The sequence below is a fragment of the Ovis canadensis genome, chromosome 4 (assembly GCF_042477335.2).
Source record: "Ovis canadensis isolate MfBH-ARS-UI-01 breed Bighorn chromosome 4, ARS-UI_OviCan_v2, whole genome shotgun sequence".
NCBI lineage: Eukaryota > Metazoa > Chordata > Mammalia > Artiodactyla > Bovidae > Ovis > Ovis canadensis.
The window spans coordinates 100,189,613-100,207,105 of NC_091248.1; the positions used below are offsets into that span (position 1 = coordinate 100,189,613).

A 17,493-nucleotide genomic window follows, 5' to 3' on the forward strand; every position below is an offset into this window, starting at 1 on the left:
AAGTGTCATTTGTTCATGTAACCTCACCCTGTACCATCTTATTGGCTATAGGCTAGAAGCTGGGATATGTCATACTTCCAGTGAGTCATAATTCCCATTCATGATCGGGCAGTATTTGGCACTATCTCCTGTACACATGGGGAAAATTCTCAACAGTTCAAATACCTAGGTTTTTTTATTTCAAACTTAGGTGTGTTCCTTAAAGTTCATTTGGGTGTCAATAGGAGGGGTGATGTGATATCTTGTTTTACAGTAAGTCCCCTACATACCAACAAGCTCCATTCTGAGAGTGCATTCATAAATCCAATGTGTTCATAAGTCCAACAGGGTTAGCCTGGATACCCAACTAACACAATCGCCTGTATAGTACTGTACTTTAATAGGTTTATAATCCTTTACACAAATTTTAAAAAAAAAAACACAAAAAAATAAAGAAAACATTTTAAATCTTACAGTATAGCTAGCACCTTGAAAAGGTATACTGTACTACAGTAGTACAGTACCACAGCTGTCTCAAGGGACTGCATTGAGTGAACAGGCAAGAGTTTTGACTGGAGGAGGGAAAGGCATGGGAGATGGTAGAGCTAAAGAATCATCAGTAATAGGAGTTGGAAGGCAAGCTGCAATTTCACTCACACCTATATTTGATGGCACAAGTTCTGGTTCCTTGTTGGAACCAGATGTACATTTGAATCTTTGAAAGTTCACAACTTGAAGGTTTGTATATAAGCAACTTACTGTACTTATTATTGAAGAGGGAACATCATTCAGTGTTATAAAAGTCACATAGTATGAAATGTAATTTGAGAAACTTAATTTTCACCTTAAAACTTTCTTTTAATATTTAGGATCCCAATCATCATTACTTGCATAATAGCTTTTGTGTAGGTGAGCATGATGTGGTTTCAGGATTATGTAAGTACTAGGTTAAAAATTATTATCCAAAAATAATGGCTCTCAGACTTTCAAAGGTAGCTGGGAGATGAATGAGTAAAAGAGAATTACATTTTCAATTCAGGGAGGCAAGTCTAAAAGCTGAGACCACTAATTTGATGAAAATGTAAATGATGATTATCAAACTCAAAAGGAACTCTACATTTGATGCTTTTCAGTTTAAAAAAGAAAGTAAAAATAAAATACTGCCATTTAATCTCAGAAAATAGGCCAGATCTCTCAGTAGAAATATGTAGCTGAGATTCTCACTGTTTGCAAATAAAAGAGAAAGCCCTTCTGTCTTCTCTCTGTTAACAGTCCTCCGAGGATGAGCAGGCCTTTGTTAGCAAATCTGGCTCCAGCTTTGAAACCCAGCACCACCACCTGCTTCACTGCCTAGAAAAAACCACGGTAAGGAAAAGGCAGGACTGCCTGCCTCTGCAACTCAGACAGTAATCTCATTGGTTTCTGTGAATATTTAAGGTTTCCAAGTGTGATTTCACTGTCTGCATTACTGCAAAACATACTAAGCGTTCCCCTCCAAAAAAATCCACAATAATTGAAATTACTTTGAAAGGCTCTAGTGACATTTCAACACAGAAAGTATTTTATAGACTTTTTTAAAATGTTATTAACTTTAGGCTAAAATATCAGTTGAATGTAGATAGAAACTTGTGTTCCAATAGCTGACTGCAAGTTCTATAAAATATCTTTTCCTGCTTCTTAAAATGCTGATTAAACAGAAAAAAATAATGAAGTTTAAGTGTTCCTGACATCTGGGAAAAGGGAATAGCAATAACAAAATAGAGAATAACTGAAAATAAACATTTCTTTCATTCACAGGTATAATGAACAAATAAACAATAAAAACTATCTATTCTCTTAAGAAAAATGACACATTTAATTACTGGTATACCCTTAGGGCCTGAGGATTGAGTCTGCATTTCTTCCCTTATAAGCTCCCAGTTGGACCTCCTCTTTAACAAAGGCATCTGTTTCTTAGATAGGTTGTCAAAAGGGATCACAGTCTGTGACCACAGAGCAGAATAAAATTTTCACTGTATTTGAATCAAGTCTGCTTGTTCACTCACCAGAGACACATACTTGTAGTCAATTCTGACATATTGTTCATCCATTTATTTATTTATCTCTATAGTCTTTCCACCAATATGTATTTCTTACCTATAATGTATCAGACAGTCAGCCAGACCCAAGATACACCATGAAGTCAGGTATGACCTCTGGCCTACTTCAGCCTCCAGGTTTGGGACAAAATATGAATGTTACCACAGAAGGACAATAAGCAAGGAAAGAAACAATGAGGCCCCAGTGGACTAGGGGCGAAGAAGGTGCAGCCAGAGGGTACAGGATCAGGCAAGGCTTCCTGGAGAAAACTGAGTTGAGACCCACAGGACGATTATGAGTTAGTTAAACAAAGAGATGAAGGGGTTAAAGTAGATGTGAGTACCTGGAGAAGACTGGAACTTGGCCTAAGAGGAAGGAAAGGAAATTGAGGGTTGTCAAGAAAGAGGGTACTACAGCGCAAGTATTATCAAGTCCAAGTTCACTCTGCTCGCTACATGACAGGCCTATAAATTGGAGATGAGGTGTTGAGGCAAGAAATAACAACTTTATTCAGAAAGTCGGCAGACCAAGAAGATGGCTGACTAATGTCTCAAAATAACCATCTTATAAAGTCTGAATGCCAGGTTCTTTTATAGAACAGAGTGGAAGGACATGAGGAAGTAAAATAAAAGGCTATTAATCTTGCAAATATCTAGTGGAATGGTCAGCTTTCGGGAGGGGATATGTTAATTTCTTCCTTCCTGTACCAGATGGACAGGGTCAGGATGTCTCCCTCAACAAAAACACATTGGTTTAACATTCAGGCAGAGGAGCAGCGTGCCCCAAGTCAGGCCATTATGTATAGACAGTATCCTTTTGTAAACAAAAACAACAGGAAGCAAAGGTTTAAAAAGTAGATCCAACATGGAGTCAGATTTTGACCTTTCTTATAACACAAGGGAGGAACAGAGGAAGTCAGTGGGCAGATAACCTTGGGTTTTGGAGGCACGTAAAGAATTTTGATCTTTATCTCATAATAAATGGAAAAATATTTGAAGGTTTTAAACAAGTGGTTACTGATTATATTAGTATCTTAAATTTCTATATTAGGATAACTTTGAAAGTTAAATGACAACATTAATCAAATTTATTTATCCCTACCATTTTTTAAATTTTTATTTTCATTTTTTGACTATTTCACCTTTTGTGAAAGTGTTATTTGCTCAGTCGTGTCCAACACTTTGTGACCCCATGAACTTGCTTTGCAGGCAGATTCTTTACCATCACAGCCACCAGGGAAGCTTTTTAGGGCTATTTTAATCATAAATTATATAATACTAAATTATTATTAACACTAAACTAAATTACTAATATAGTTTAAATGAAGCTACCTACTCCAGAATATGTGGTAACCTGTCACAGAATGGCTTCTTCCCTTCCAATCACTGATGAGATAAATTAGAATGTCATGCCTTATAACTTGTATATTGTGTGTAAAATGTGCATGTAAGAGAAGAAAACAGATTGTGAGCAATCTGTTCCTTTGTAAGCAATAGATTTTTTTCTATAAAAATTAATATTTAACATGAAATTCTGTCTTAGATGATCTTATTATCCTCTGGACTTTAAATAGAATGTTAAATTTCATTTACTGCAAAATGCTTATCTTAGCAAAGAAATGGCAAAATGAATAACTAAAGCAATCTATTTCCTATTAGCCAGCAATTTCCTTCCATTGTTTTACTAATATTTTTGGATGAGAGATGGTTAAGTGAAATTTGGCATGAGCAAAACCTTCCATTATAAGACTATTTCCACCCACACAAAGAAAAAAAAATAATAGTAGTTGCAAACATTCTTAGTAGTTCAAACTAAAAATGTTTTCTCTTTTATTTCTGAGGTTAAAATCTTCCATACACAATTTATGAGCCAATTCTTTATTAAATATTTTAAAATTAAATTTTACACTTTGTTTCTGTATGATGTCCTATGTGAAATTATGTCCCACTGTTGACTTCTGGGTTATAAGAACATAGGTACAGATCATGGGTCCAGCCAGTAATATATTACAAACATAAGAATGGAGACCTCAAAAGTTCAGTGTTAACCAGTTCTATGTCAAATATAAAGTAATACATTTTGATAAATATATTTTACTTAATAAGTCATATTTTTCTACACACTGGGAATTTTAGAGGAGCATCTAAAGAAATGGGAAATGTCTTAGTTATCTTATTTTTCTGATTAAAAAATATTTTCAATCCCATGTGAAAATATTTGCTAATATCTAACAGACAATCTAACTTGGAACATTCGAGTAAAATAGTCTCTTTATCATAACTTCAGTCTGTCAATTTGTTTAAAAAATAACATACATGTAAATTTGCAGATTCCCTATGGGTATTATCTATACTCATTTTTGAGGATTTTAATATTTAGTTTGTAACTTCCAGATTGTATGTTTAAATTAGTAAATGATATTTCAAATAAAGTTAGTCTATGATGGATGCTAAATCAGCCGTGTATATCAATCTCAGATTCTAACTGGAGAGATATTATTTTCATACAAATGACAACAAGAAGTTTTGCTATTCTAATTATTATGAAAATGGTATTTTTTTTACACATTAGATAGTCTAAATGTACTGTGGGCATATTTGAGTTCTAAAAAGAAAGCTATTCAAATCTTTTTTTTTTTTAAGGTAAACTGTGATAATATTGTAAGTCAACTATATTTCACTAAAAATAATAAAGTTTTTTGAAAGTTAAGCTGTGTTTCTGTGCTTTCTCCACATTTCTTACCACTACAAAATAGAATCACGAATTTGTGGATGAACAAGTCTTTGAAGAAAGCTGCATGGAAGTTGCAACAGTTAATCGTCCTTCAAGTCACAGTCCCTCTCTTTCTTCACAACAAGGAATCACCAGCACTTGCTGTTCAAGACGACACAAAAAAACCTTCTGCATCCCAAATGCCAACGTATCAGGAAGCCACCGAGGGAGCGTGCAAGAACTCAGCACGATTCAGATTAGATGTGTGGAGAGAACCCCACTATCTAACAGGTACCTGAGATTAGTTTGTGTGCGTCCACACACCTGTGCTGTTTTTCAGAGCACATCTGCACCGGCTGTCATGCTGTTACTTTTGTGGCATCTAAACCCTAGCTCCTTGGGTTTATTTTATTTTTTTAATATAAATTTATTTATTTTGACTGGAGGCTAATTACTTTACAATATTGTATTGGTTTTGCCATACATCAACATGAATCCGCCATAGGTATACACATGTTCCCCATCTTGAACCCCCCGCCCTCCTCCCTCCCCGTACCATCCCTCTGGGTCATCCCAGTTCACCAGCCCCAAGCACCCAATATCATGCATTGAACCTGGACTGGTGATTTGTTTGAGATCAAACTGATTTGAAACAAGTAGGAAAATCGATCTATTGTAATATTCATGAAGAGGCAACGGTAGTAGCTGAATCAGTACTAAAAGAGTAGAAAGAAGATAAGAAGGTCAGGCATTCACAAATATATTTCTACCTCTTCAACCTCACAACTTTTTCTTAAGCAGATACCTCTCCACTTAGGAGTCCACTAAGTAAACATGAATGACCTGGAATTGTAGGCAACACAACCACAAGTGACAAATTAACATTGATATGATTGAAAGGTATTCAGTACATGCCAAAATATATCAACATAGTCGTTGTCACAGTGAAAAATAAAACTATGCCAGAAGGATCTTTTGAATCAGTATACAGTTTTGATCATGAAGGTATTTTGGATCTCAACAAACACAAAAACCAATACGATATCAAAAAAAAAGGTAAGTGAACATTCACATTGTTTACCTCTGGTGAGTTTATGGACAATTTAGGTGAATTTTTCTATTGGCATTTTCCCTTTGCTTCTCTTTATGTGCCACTTGTTTTGACTATAATGATGCATGTGTAATAATAAGTAGTACATTTCAACCAGGTAAATCATTAAGAATATCGATTTCTGCCCAAATGATTTTCCTTTGCTCTTCGAATTAAAAAGCTTACCTTTTCACAATCCATTAATTCAGTGCAACTTCTTTGTTGACATCCACCATCTTTGGAAAGTCTAGACAAGATTCTGAATTCAGGCTCTGTCGATTTTATGTAATCAGATGTTTCTGAGATCAGAATGTTAAATGTTGGAGCAATGAAGATTTCTGTCTCTAAGATAGTCTACCTGTATGTTGCTTTACATTTATTCCAAAACAAGGTAGGAAATGGAGGAGTGTTCAGAAAAAAAAAAAAAAAATCTTGGGACACAAAGATCTTAATTAAGTTCCCTATGAAAAAGAATAGTTTAAAGCTCCTATGTCTACACTCCTTATCCCTTTCCCTTCCCCCCTCCACCCCCACCTCCTCACACAGAGTATATAACTCATGCAAGAATAGCACTGGGGAAAACTTTTAAGTATTGATAATGACTAACTTGAGTTCTTAACGTTTGCTGTCACTAAGCTGAGAGGTTTAAGGGCATCCTGTATCCCACAGAGACAAAATAGTAAAATGACTCTGTGGTCAAAAGAATTAAGATATATCCACAGGGTATGTCCTCTTCATTATTATTGTTGTTTAATCACCGTGTCGTATCTAACTCTTTTGCAACCCCACAGACTATAGCCCACCAGGTTCCTCTGTCCATGAGATTTTCCAGGCAGGAATACTGGAGTGGGTTGCCATTTCCTTCTCCAGAGGATCTTCCCAAACCAGGGATTGAACCCGCATCTCCTGCATTGGCAGGAGGATTCTTCACCACTAGTACCACCTGGGAAGCCCATCCCTTTCATTATGGTATCTCAAACTTCTCAGAGATCCTATCTTAAAGAAAACTCTTTTACTTTGCTCAGCCTAGGTTTTCTAAAACTCACCTGATCCTCTCTTTTACATTCTCAAAGCAGGAAGCACTTTGAGAAACACTAATTGAACCACACTGAGCTGGCTTTTAGACATTTATTTGATGTTAATGCCCTAATGTTCATGTTAATTTATCTTAAGCTTTGGTGTTTCATTTTTCTTAATTATGGTGATTGTTTTTAACCTTTTAAAATGTTACTGATAAACATGAAAACATGTATTCTTTAGTTGTAAGAAAAAAAATTTAAGTAAACAACCTTCTTTCTTAAATCTTTTCTTCCTCATCAGCCGATCCAGTTTAAATGCCAAAATGGAAGAGTGTGTTAAACTAAACTGTGAACAACCTTATGTGACTACAGCAATAATAAGCATCCCAACACCTCCAGTCACCACCCCCGAAGGAGATGACAGGCCAGAGTCTCCTGAGTACTCAGGAGGCAATATCGTCAGAGTGTCTGCTCTGTAAGACAATTGGAATCAGGCTCAAGAGAATTTGAGCACTGGCTGTGGAAAGAGTCCCAGTGTGGAAGAAAGAAGAGATAACAAACACTCTGCAGATGAAAATGACAAAGCAAGGAGGTTGGTAATGAAACAAACACAAAGCTTTCAAACTTGTGGATGGAAATAAAACCACCAAATGGCATTTCTGGATAGAGTTTGACCTGTTATACAGAGAAATAAAATAGTCTGTGGCCCTTTGACTTTGTGAATGAGCACAAATGAAATGCCGCCTATTGATGCTTCTTATGACCAGAACTCTTTTTTAAATAAAATAAATCTTTGAACATAATGTTCCAGTTGAATGCAAAACAAAAAATATGGAAAACATTTTGATAAAAATTTTTCCTGTTAAAACCATGAACATTGGCGATGATGAAGATGATTACACATTAAAAAAAAACACAAACACACAACACATTTGTATTGACTGAAGGAAACCATCATAATGCATGCTAGAATTCTTTGGAGCCGTTATCTCAGTTTCCTTATGTTGTCTTCAGAATAGGCATGATAAACTATACTAGTAGAAAGAGGGAATTTCTGTGCACTTACAACAAGCTGATTGTTCCTGTTCCATGGTGGGCTGTGCAAATAAACTCCTTTTAGAACTAACTGCAGTATTTCTCATGGGGATGCTCACTAGTACATCTAAAGTGTTCAGATAGTTCAGTATGAATCATTGTTTTACCTTGCACCTAGATACTGGTACAACTGCAATAATTAATTGTACACTTGTTGTATCAGGAATCAGGATATTTTGTTGTTGTATTTCCAGATCTTCATAGATACATTAAGAGCCACATTCCATAGAAAAACTTCTGGTGTGGCCAGGTTTTAGATAACCTTTTAATCCAAAACCCTTGTGCCGTAAACGTTTTTCTGTAATATTGTTTGGTCCACTGTATTCCTGTGACAGTGAATTATTTGTTCCTGTATTTCTATAGCACCTTTCTATTGGGTTTATCATCATCAACTAGACTAACGTTTTGTATTTCAAAGGAATTTCCTACTTTTGTATTCCCCAACAAATTATCTTATCAGCAGATTACCATCATCTTCAATCCGTTTGTCAAAAATTAGGGAAAAAAAGGAGTTGACATTTGTGAATTATCTCTGACTTTTTGCTGTTATGGAAAAGCCCAGATACTGGATACATCATTGTATGTTTCATGAAAAGAATTAGCTGGGACTAATATCACAGAACCAGTGATCCCAGAATCTCACATGATGTATTATTTATTTTGCTTTAGATCTCAAGTACATTTTGAGAATAACTAATATGAATTGAAATGCAGAGATAAACTGGAGTGCTTTATGTAGCAGTATTTGATGAAAGCACGCTTTCTATGCCATTGAGGAAGGCAGCACAGATTTGTCTCAGAAAGGTTCCTGTTTATTGCAAGGAGCAATTTTTGTCCTCTAAATCAGGAGGACAGGATTTTGATGATGCAAAATTGATCTCTATGTATATTTAAGTGAAAAGTCTTGATATCTTTTCACCTTTAAAATATATCAGCAGACATGTCTGCACGTGACAATGTAAAAAAGTTTTATGTCCAATGAAAAGTTTTGTTCATTCCAAACCACCACTGTAAGGAATGAAGTTTAGCTTCAATACGTGGAAAGAGTAAATAATTATCCCTTTACTATAGAGATTTTAAAATGCTTAATCATAATTTATCATAAAAAGGAATTAATCCAACCATTTTCAAGTAAAGCCAGAAATTCTTGCTTCCCATTTCTAGACTAGCTTCTAGAACAAAGCTGTGCACACAGTAGATTTATAAACACTTGCTGAGTGAAAGTCAAATAAACTCTACTATCTCTAGGGAAAAACTGGCTTTATACCTAGTATGTTTTTTTAAAAGTCACTAATCTTCCTGAAGTGTGAATAATAACAATTATATTAACACCTGCCTCGTGTCACTTTATGCTTCTAGAGCAAATATATAGTGAAACTTCTTTGATGGCATTTGTTGAAAAACTTTTTAAAAAGTAGGTTAAACAAAACACAATCAGGAATACTTAGGTCTTTATTCCCAATAAAAAGTTCTATTTTCATGTTCCTAATATTACATTTTAAAATGCAGTTAGATTATTTCCGTTGACAATTCTGCCTCTTTTTCAAGTTATCATTTATCCAAAACTATAAATTTCTTTAGACTTTTGGAAAAGAAAAAAAAAAACTTTTTGGTGTTTTAGGTGATTTAAAAATATACTGTGTTGGTGGTGAATGACTATTGATGACTGTGTTAAGTGCATCTGTATTGTAAGTGAAATGTAATTATTTCTGTGTACCATATGGAGTAACCAAGGTCATTGTTTTTGACAATTTTGTTTGAAATTCATATATCTTATTTCAAAGGATAGCATAATATCTGCATTATGCTGGAAAAAAAATAGACCTTTGGAGAATACTCAAATAAAACATGTGCATGCTTGAACAGGACAACATGGTTGACTATAGCTGTTTTTTTTTTTTTTAAGACTTCCTTCCTTTCCAAAATCTAGTATGTACTACACTTTTCATACATATTTTGGGAAACCTGTAATGTGGACAAACTCAAAGAACCCATCGATTGTGAGTGAAACACATCTACTCTAAATAGTGGAGATAATAATTTTCTGCCAGCATTGGGAATTTAGGCAGAGGCTGCAATAGAAAAGTTACTATCATTTAAAGATAAAAGAGTGCCACTATTTTATATGGTCATTTTTGATAAATATCTTGGCAATTACATCTCCATAACTGGAGAAGGGAATGGCAACCCACTTCAGGATTCTCACCTAGAGAATTCCATGGAGTGAGGAGCTTGGTGAACTACAGTCCATGAGGTCACAAAGAGAGACAACTGAGAGACTCTCTCTCACACACACACACACACAAACACACACACACACTCCTCCACAGATACTAACTATGATAATATAAGTATATTGCAAGGTTTTACTAGTTATTAAGAAAAAAGATATTAGGGTTGAAATCAGTTGATTTTTTGTATCAGTTCAGTTCAGTCGCTCAGTCATGTCCGACTCTTTGCGACCCCGTGAATCGCAGCACGCCAGGCCTCCCTGTCCATCACCAACTCCTGGAGTTCACTCAGACTCAAGTCCATCTAGTCGGTGATGCCATCCAGCCATTTCATCCTCTGTTGTCCCCTTCTCCTCTTGCCCCCAATCCCTCCCAGCATCAAAGTCTTTTCCAATGAGCCAACACTTCGCATGAGGTGACCAAAGTACTGGAATTTCAGCTTTAGCATCATTCCTTCCAAAGAAATCCCAGGGCTGATCTCCTTCAGAATGGACTGGTTGGATCTCCTTGCAATCCAAGGGACTCTCAAGAGTCTTCTCCAACACCACACTTCAAAAGCATCAATTCTTCGGCGCTCAGCCTTCTTCACAGTCCAACTCACATCCACTTGCCTCTTAGACAGTGTGGACCAGAGAGAAGACTGATGCCTGAACTTTATGTACTTCTTGATCATCACTGCCTGAGTTAAGCAAAGAGAAGTTCTGGGGTAATAACTTTGGTCAGAACCCAATTAGATTTTTTTTTCCGAATATTTATTTTATTTATTTCGCTGCCCTAGCTCTCAGTTATGGTACTGGGGATCTCTGACTTCATTCTGGCATGCGGAATCTTAATTTGTGGCATACAAACTGTTAGTTTCAGTAGGCGGGATCTAGTTCCCTGACAGAACATCAAACCCCAAGCCCTTGCATTGGGAGCCTAGGATCTTAGCCACTAGACCATGAAGATTCTTGGTCAGACGCTTTTCTATCTATGGAAAAAGGTGATCTATTTGTATAGTTATATGGGCATGTGTTTGTGTATTTATTTATATTTCTATATATACATACAGATTTTTTTTTATCTGCCTTTAAAAATACACATATACCGATGGTTTCTGTTCAATAGGGGACCAAAAGCAAAAAAATGTTAAGAGATTATTAGAAGGACAAAGAGTAAATCATCGAGTACCCAGAGAGCAACTAGTGATTCTCTTGGTGGATAATCTCCATTTTTCTCTTATTATTTTCCTTTACATCCCTTGATTTATTGAGATGCTAATCTTTCATTAAAAAGAAAGATTAACATGCTTCCCTATTCCTTCAACTTAGTTACAGAGTTGGCCTGGAAACAGCCTCCAGGGAATTATGTCAATGTCAGTCAACCACATTGCTTAAAAGAATAAAAAAGGTTCTTGATTGATGCCTCTTGAGTTTTACAAGAAAGGCAACTCCTCTTCTCTAGCATGTTATTAAAGTGTTTGTTTGATTAACTCATGTGTTCAAGAATGGTTGTTGGTCAGCACTATGTAAACTTCATCAGAACTGTCAATGCAATCATGTAGGCACACTATAATTTTTTTTAAAAAATAAGAGTTTAAATTATCCACTGTAGGTGGCTGTGCTTAGGGTGGTAAAACAGTCTCCAAAAAGTAAGTTTATACTTAAAAGAAATTTTGACTTTTGAATACCACATTTGCTTAAGACGATTATAAAATATATGTTGTGTCCAATTCTTTGCAACCCCACAGACTGCAGCCTGCCAGGCTCCTCTGTCCATGGGACTCTCCAGGCAAGAGTGGGTAGCCTTTCCCTCCTCCAGTTGATCATCCTGACCCAGGAATCAAACCAGGGTCTCCTGCATTGCAGACAGATTATTCACCAACTGAGTTATCAGGGAAGATCCCTCTTACTCCAGAGGATCTTCTCAATCCAGGAACCGAACCCACATCTTTTTGCGTCTCCTACATTGGCAAGCGGATTCTTTACCACTGCACCACTTTGAAAGCCCTATAAGATATATCAGTTCAGTTCAGTTCAGTTCCGTCACTCAGCCATGTCTGATTCTTTGCAACCCCATGGACTACAGCACGCCAGGCTTCCCTGTCCTTCACCAACTCCTGGAGCTTGCTCAAAATCATGTCCATCAAGTTGGTGATGCCATCCACCCATCTCATCCTCTGTCATCTCCTTCTCCTCCTGCCTTCAATCTTTCCCAGCATGAGGGTCTTTTCCAGGGAGTCAGTGCTTCTCATCAGGTGGCCAAAGTATTGGAGTTTCAGCTTCAGCATCTGTCCTTCCAATATATAAGATATATATGTAAGCCATATATACACACACACATATATAGGAGGAGAAGACCCAGGTTCGACCCCTGGGTCAGGAAGATTCCCTGAAGAAAGGATTGGCTACCCACTCCAGTATTCTTGCCTGGAGAATCCCATGGATGGAGAAGCCTGGCGGTCTATGGTCCATGGGGTCACAAAGAGTAGGGCACAACTGAGTGACTTTCACTTTACTTTATAATATTGTGTGTGTGTGTGTGTGTATATATATATATATATATATATATATAGTGAAATACCTTTAGTGAAAATATTAGATCCATATTGTACCTTCTAATCCTATGTTCTTTACTGCCTGCCATATCTTTTCCCTTCTTTCTCTTCAAGCACTAATCATTCTTTAGATTATTCTCCCTTTCCCCCTAATCACTTTCTTTTCTGGGTTTTCTATGAAAATCCACTATGTAAGTACTATTCATTCTGTTTATCACTCAAGTTATTGGGTACACAGGATGGACTACACATTGTGATAGATGCTGGAGAAATAATGATTAGGAATCCAAACCAAATAAGTATTCTCCTTCCTGCCACATTGACAGTCATTTTCCTACTTAACCTCCTGACAATATCTCTTCAACAGAGTTTACATCAGATAGTGTTCTTTGAAGTATTTTCTAAAATCTTCCCATCAATTAAAATCCTTGTTCTGTAGGCCATGGTCCTCTTTCTATGGAGGAAAGGAGGAGCAGAAAAAGAGCACATGTGTATTTCTGAAGAATGGAAAACAAGAAAAGACAAAGCAAACAGAAAAGGAGGCAAAACTTCACCTTTATGATTTGAGCATTGTAAAAACACAGTCTTTTCCAAGTATACACTCTGCTCTTCCTTCCATAGTTTCAAAAGATGTGAAGAAAACTATTAAATGATATGTAATTTTTAATTAAACTATTGAGATCTATTTTGTAGAAATATGGAGGCAGCTATCTCTTCTCTCCAAGTAAAACAGAGTTTATTTTTAAAATGGGGGGTAGGAGGAAGCCTAATTATGTCCTTGCTCTAATGGCTGCAGTGACATTATCAAAGAGGCTCAATGTTTCCTTCCACTTTCTTTGATCTAATTTTTTTTTCTTATCTTGCAAAATGTGCTATGAATTCCTGATTGACTATTGGCAAATTAAAATAAAGATGGAACCTAGCTGGGAAATACAGTACTGTCCTAGTTGACAAAGATTTTCTAACAACACCATATCAGCACAGCAAACACAGTGAGTTAATTTTCCAGGAACAGAGAGAATTATGTGTTAGAGCGTGCATCATCTCTCACTCGTTCCCCTTCTTGAACAAGGCCTGCCAACATTCTCAAGGTTGTTGATCACGACTGTAGTTACATGCGCAGCAAATAATTGGCCCATAGTCCACATCCTAGAGGCTTATAATAACACAACAGCAACGTTTTGGAATTAAGGTCAAACCCACAATTCCCACCCTTCATTATCTTTTGCAGCTTCTTCAAATTCCTGCAGGCAGAACTTCTGGAGGATGATAATGAAATGCCTATTGGCATTTAGTTCCACATGCAAAATAAGGCACCGAAAGATTCACTCAGATAAGCAAAGTGATGGCATAATTCAGTATTCCAAGTGAATATAATACAATTAAAATATTCTTGGATTTTTCCATCCTCACTAAGAAGTCCAACATTTTTCTGTAGGTAGTTGATAGCTTTTATTTTCTCCAAATAAAATAGAAAGCTTCAATAAAGGTGTAAACATGGGCATTTGATTTATATGGAACTGTAGAAAATTTAATGTACCTTTTAAAATGGTACTTAGGATATAACTGCTTGTCATAAAACTTCTTTGAGTTTCATCGTTTGCGTGTTTTATGTTCCAAAATAACAGTGGCCTATTAATAATCTCTTTACCTTCCACCTCAATCTTTCCTTCCTTGTTTCTCAAAAGGTGAATGTGTTATTTCTTTGAAGTATTAATATTGTGTCCAAAACTTCCTTTACATGAAAAATTAAAGTGCAGTATGGTTAAAAAGAAATGTATAGAAAAATTAATATTATGTATGGCTATTTTCAAATCCTAACATGATAAATTATAAAGATTTGCTTCAATGAAATAGTAAAACTTCTCCCAATTGTCTTACAGAAGGATAGAAATTTTCATTTCTGTCTTTTTCCAAAGTAGGAATACACAGTAGATAAAGTCTGACATAAAAATCAAGCTGTATTTTGAACAGGAGACATATATAATATCAGACAGCTCTGCTAGTATCTGAAACAAAATGCATTTATTCATCCAAGTGTGCAGGAGCCAACTAATGAGAGACTAAGAAAGAAATGGGTCTATGAGGGACTGGAGGAACCTGAAATGACATGGGGTTTGGAAGATACAAAATTTGAAGAAGCGAAAGAATTCAAAATCATGTCAATTCCTTTTACTGTCTTACCTAGAATTCAGGTCATTGGCAAAGATTCTGGGAATTTAGTTCAATTATACTGCAACTGTTTACTATGAGATATAGAGGATCAATTTTGTATGATTATCCAAAATTAATGCAAGATATTTCACTCACCATCTATAGCCTCAAGTTGTAATAAGTATCGCAACTGAAATTTAGAATGAATGCTAAAATGATTATAATAAACTCAATTTAGGAGAATAATGTTAAGGCAGTAAGTCAAAAAAGTGAGATTATAAATGCTTCAGTTTTGGTGTCTGAGTATCTCTGATTCTGACTAAATGTGTTTCTATAATAATCCCTGAACATAGTCAACATTTAAACACAAATGAACTTTAGCATGACTATGACTATCATTCATTTTTAATTAGCTGTATTTCCTTCTCTATTCCTTCTCATAATGGAGTAAAATATATTTAATGACCAAAATACTTTTAGAACACAGCCTCAACAGTTTTTCACAATATAAGAGAAAGTCAAAGGACCAGCAGATGTGGATTTGATCTCTGGTTTGGGAAGCTCCCCCCGAGAAAGACATAGCAACTGACTCCAGTATTCTTGTTTGGGAAATCCCAGGACAGAGAAGCCTGGCAGGCTATACTCCATGGGGTCGCAAAGGGTCAGACACGACTTAGCAACTGAACAACAACAAAGAGAAAGTCGAACAAGTAAGTTCCCTTAAGCATCCAGTGCATTTATCATAATAGAAACATGTAAAGCAATATAAAATATTACTATGAAAATATAAGTTTTTAGGACATTTCTTGTATATACATTTCTATTTTTAATCACAGATTACTATAGAATTTATGTCAGAGAAGGCAATGGCACCCCATTCCAGTACTCTTGCCTGGAAAATCCCATGGATGGAGGAACCTGGTGGGCTTCAGTCCATGGGGTCGCAAAGAGTCGGCCACAACTGAGCGACTTCACTTTCACTTTTCACTTTCATGCATTGGAGAGGGAAATGGCAACCCACTCCAGTGTTCTTGACTGGAGAATCCCAGGGACGGGTGAGCCTGGTGGGCTGCCATCTATGGGGTCGCACAGAGTCAGACACGACTGAAGTGACTTAGCAGCAGCATAGAATTTATGTAGTGGTTTCCTTATGAAATCTTTTGTGTCTCAGATAAAACTCAGGAGACAAAATGTGGCAGGGAGAAGACTGAAAATACGCACACATACACTAACCCTTATGGCAGAAAGTGAAGAGGAACTAAAGAGCCTCTTGATGAAAGTGAAAGAGGAGAGTGAAAAAGTTGGCTTAAAGCTCAACATTCAGAAAACTGGCATACGGTCCCATCACTTCATGGCAAATAGATGGGGAAAGAGAGGAAACAGTGGCTGACTGTATTTTTGGGGCTCCAAAATCACTGCAGATGGTGATTGCAGCCATGAAATTAAAAGACACTTACTCCTGGGAAGGAAAGTAATGACCAACCTAGACAGCATACTAAAAAGCAGAGACATTACTTTGTCAACAAAGATCCATCTAGTCAAGGCTATGGTTTTTCCAGTAGTCATGTATGGATGTGAGAGTTAGACTATAAAGAAAGCTGAGTGCCGAAGAATTGATGCTTTTGAACTGTGGTGTTGGAGAAGACTCTTGAGAGTCCCTTAGACTGCAAGGAGATCCAACCAGTCCATCCAAAAGGGGATGATCAGTCCTGGGTGTTCATTGGAAGGACTGATGTTGAAGCTGAAACTCCAATACTTTGGCCACCTGATGCAAAGAGCTGACTCGTTTGAAAAGACCCTGATGCTGGGAAAGATTGAAGGCGGGAAGAGAAGGGAATGACAGAGGAGGAGATGGTTGGATGGCATCACCCACTCAATGGACATGGGTTTGGGTGGACTCCGGGAGTTGGTGATGGACAGGGAAGCCTGGCATGCTGCAGTTCATGCAGTCACAAAGTTCATGGGGACACGACTGAGCGACTGAACTGAACACACACACACAGAGGCGGAATATGGAGTTCCATTCATTTTATTGTCTGATATGTTTTAATGAAATGTGAAAGGAAAGTTTTTCTTGCCAGTAGTCATATCTTCGGGTATTTTTTTTTATCTTTGTTGATTGTAGAAATTATGATGTGGTAATGTCTAGGCTTTTTAAACAAATCTTCTTGAAAAGAACCATCATGGTTAGCATTCTTAGGATTACCAGACAACATTGTCTCTTCCCTAAACTTCAAAGATTAGAATGCCTGAAACTGTAGGTTAGCTGGAACAGGGGAAAAATAAAATAGCAACAAGTTTTAGTATACACATGTAAAGGGGAAACTCATTGCTTTTTTAACTTGCAAATGTATTGAGAATCTGTCTCTTTTAGGATACTTTGAAGTAAAGCAATAGATAGGTTCCCAAAATTTTTAATTCATTTCTTGGCTAAATTCATTTTCAATTTTAAAGTAATTTTATCTGATATTAAAGTTGTGAAAACCAAGCTATCCCTCTGTTGTACTACCATGAAGTTAAAAAGGACACTAAGAACTTCAAATCCTCACTTACAAAATGTATCTATGAACTTCTGCCCTATTCTCCCTACTTTTCAAG

General features: G+C 36.4%; 1 protein-coding gene across 1 annotated transcript in view; it reads left to right on the forward strand.

Annotated features, from left to right (window-relative positions):
• KCND2 (potassium voltage-gated channel subfamily D member 2) overlaps positions 1-9,842 on the forward strand; it is a 564,371-nt gene extending 554,529 nt beyond the window's left edge. The window contains exons 4-6 of the mRNA XM_069586906.1: positions 1,252-1,344; positions 4,814-5,061; positions 7,181-9,842. Coding sequence (XP_069443007.1) covers positions 1,252-1,344; positions 4,814-5,061; positions 7,181-7,358 — 519 coding nt within the window. The 3' untranslated portion in view covers positions 7,359-9,842. The remainder of the gene's footprint in view (positions 1-1,251; positions 1,345-4,813; positions 5,062-7,180) is intronic.
• The last annotated feature ends 7,651 nt before the right edge of the window (positions 9,843-17,493 follow it).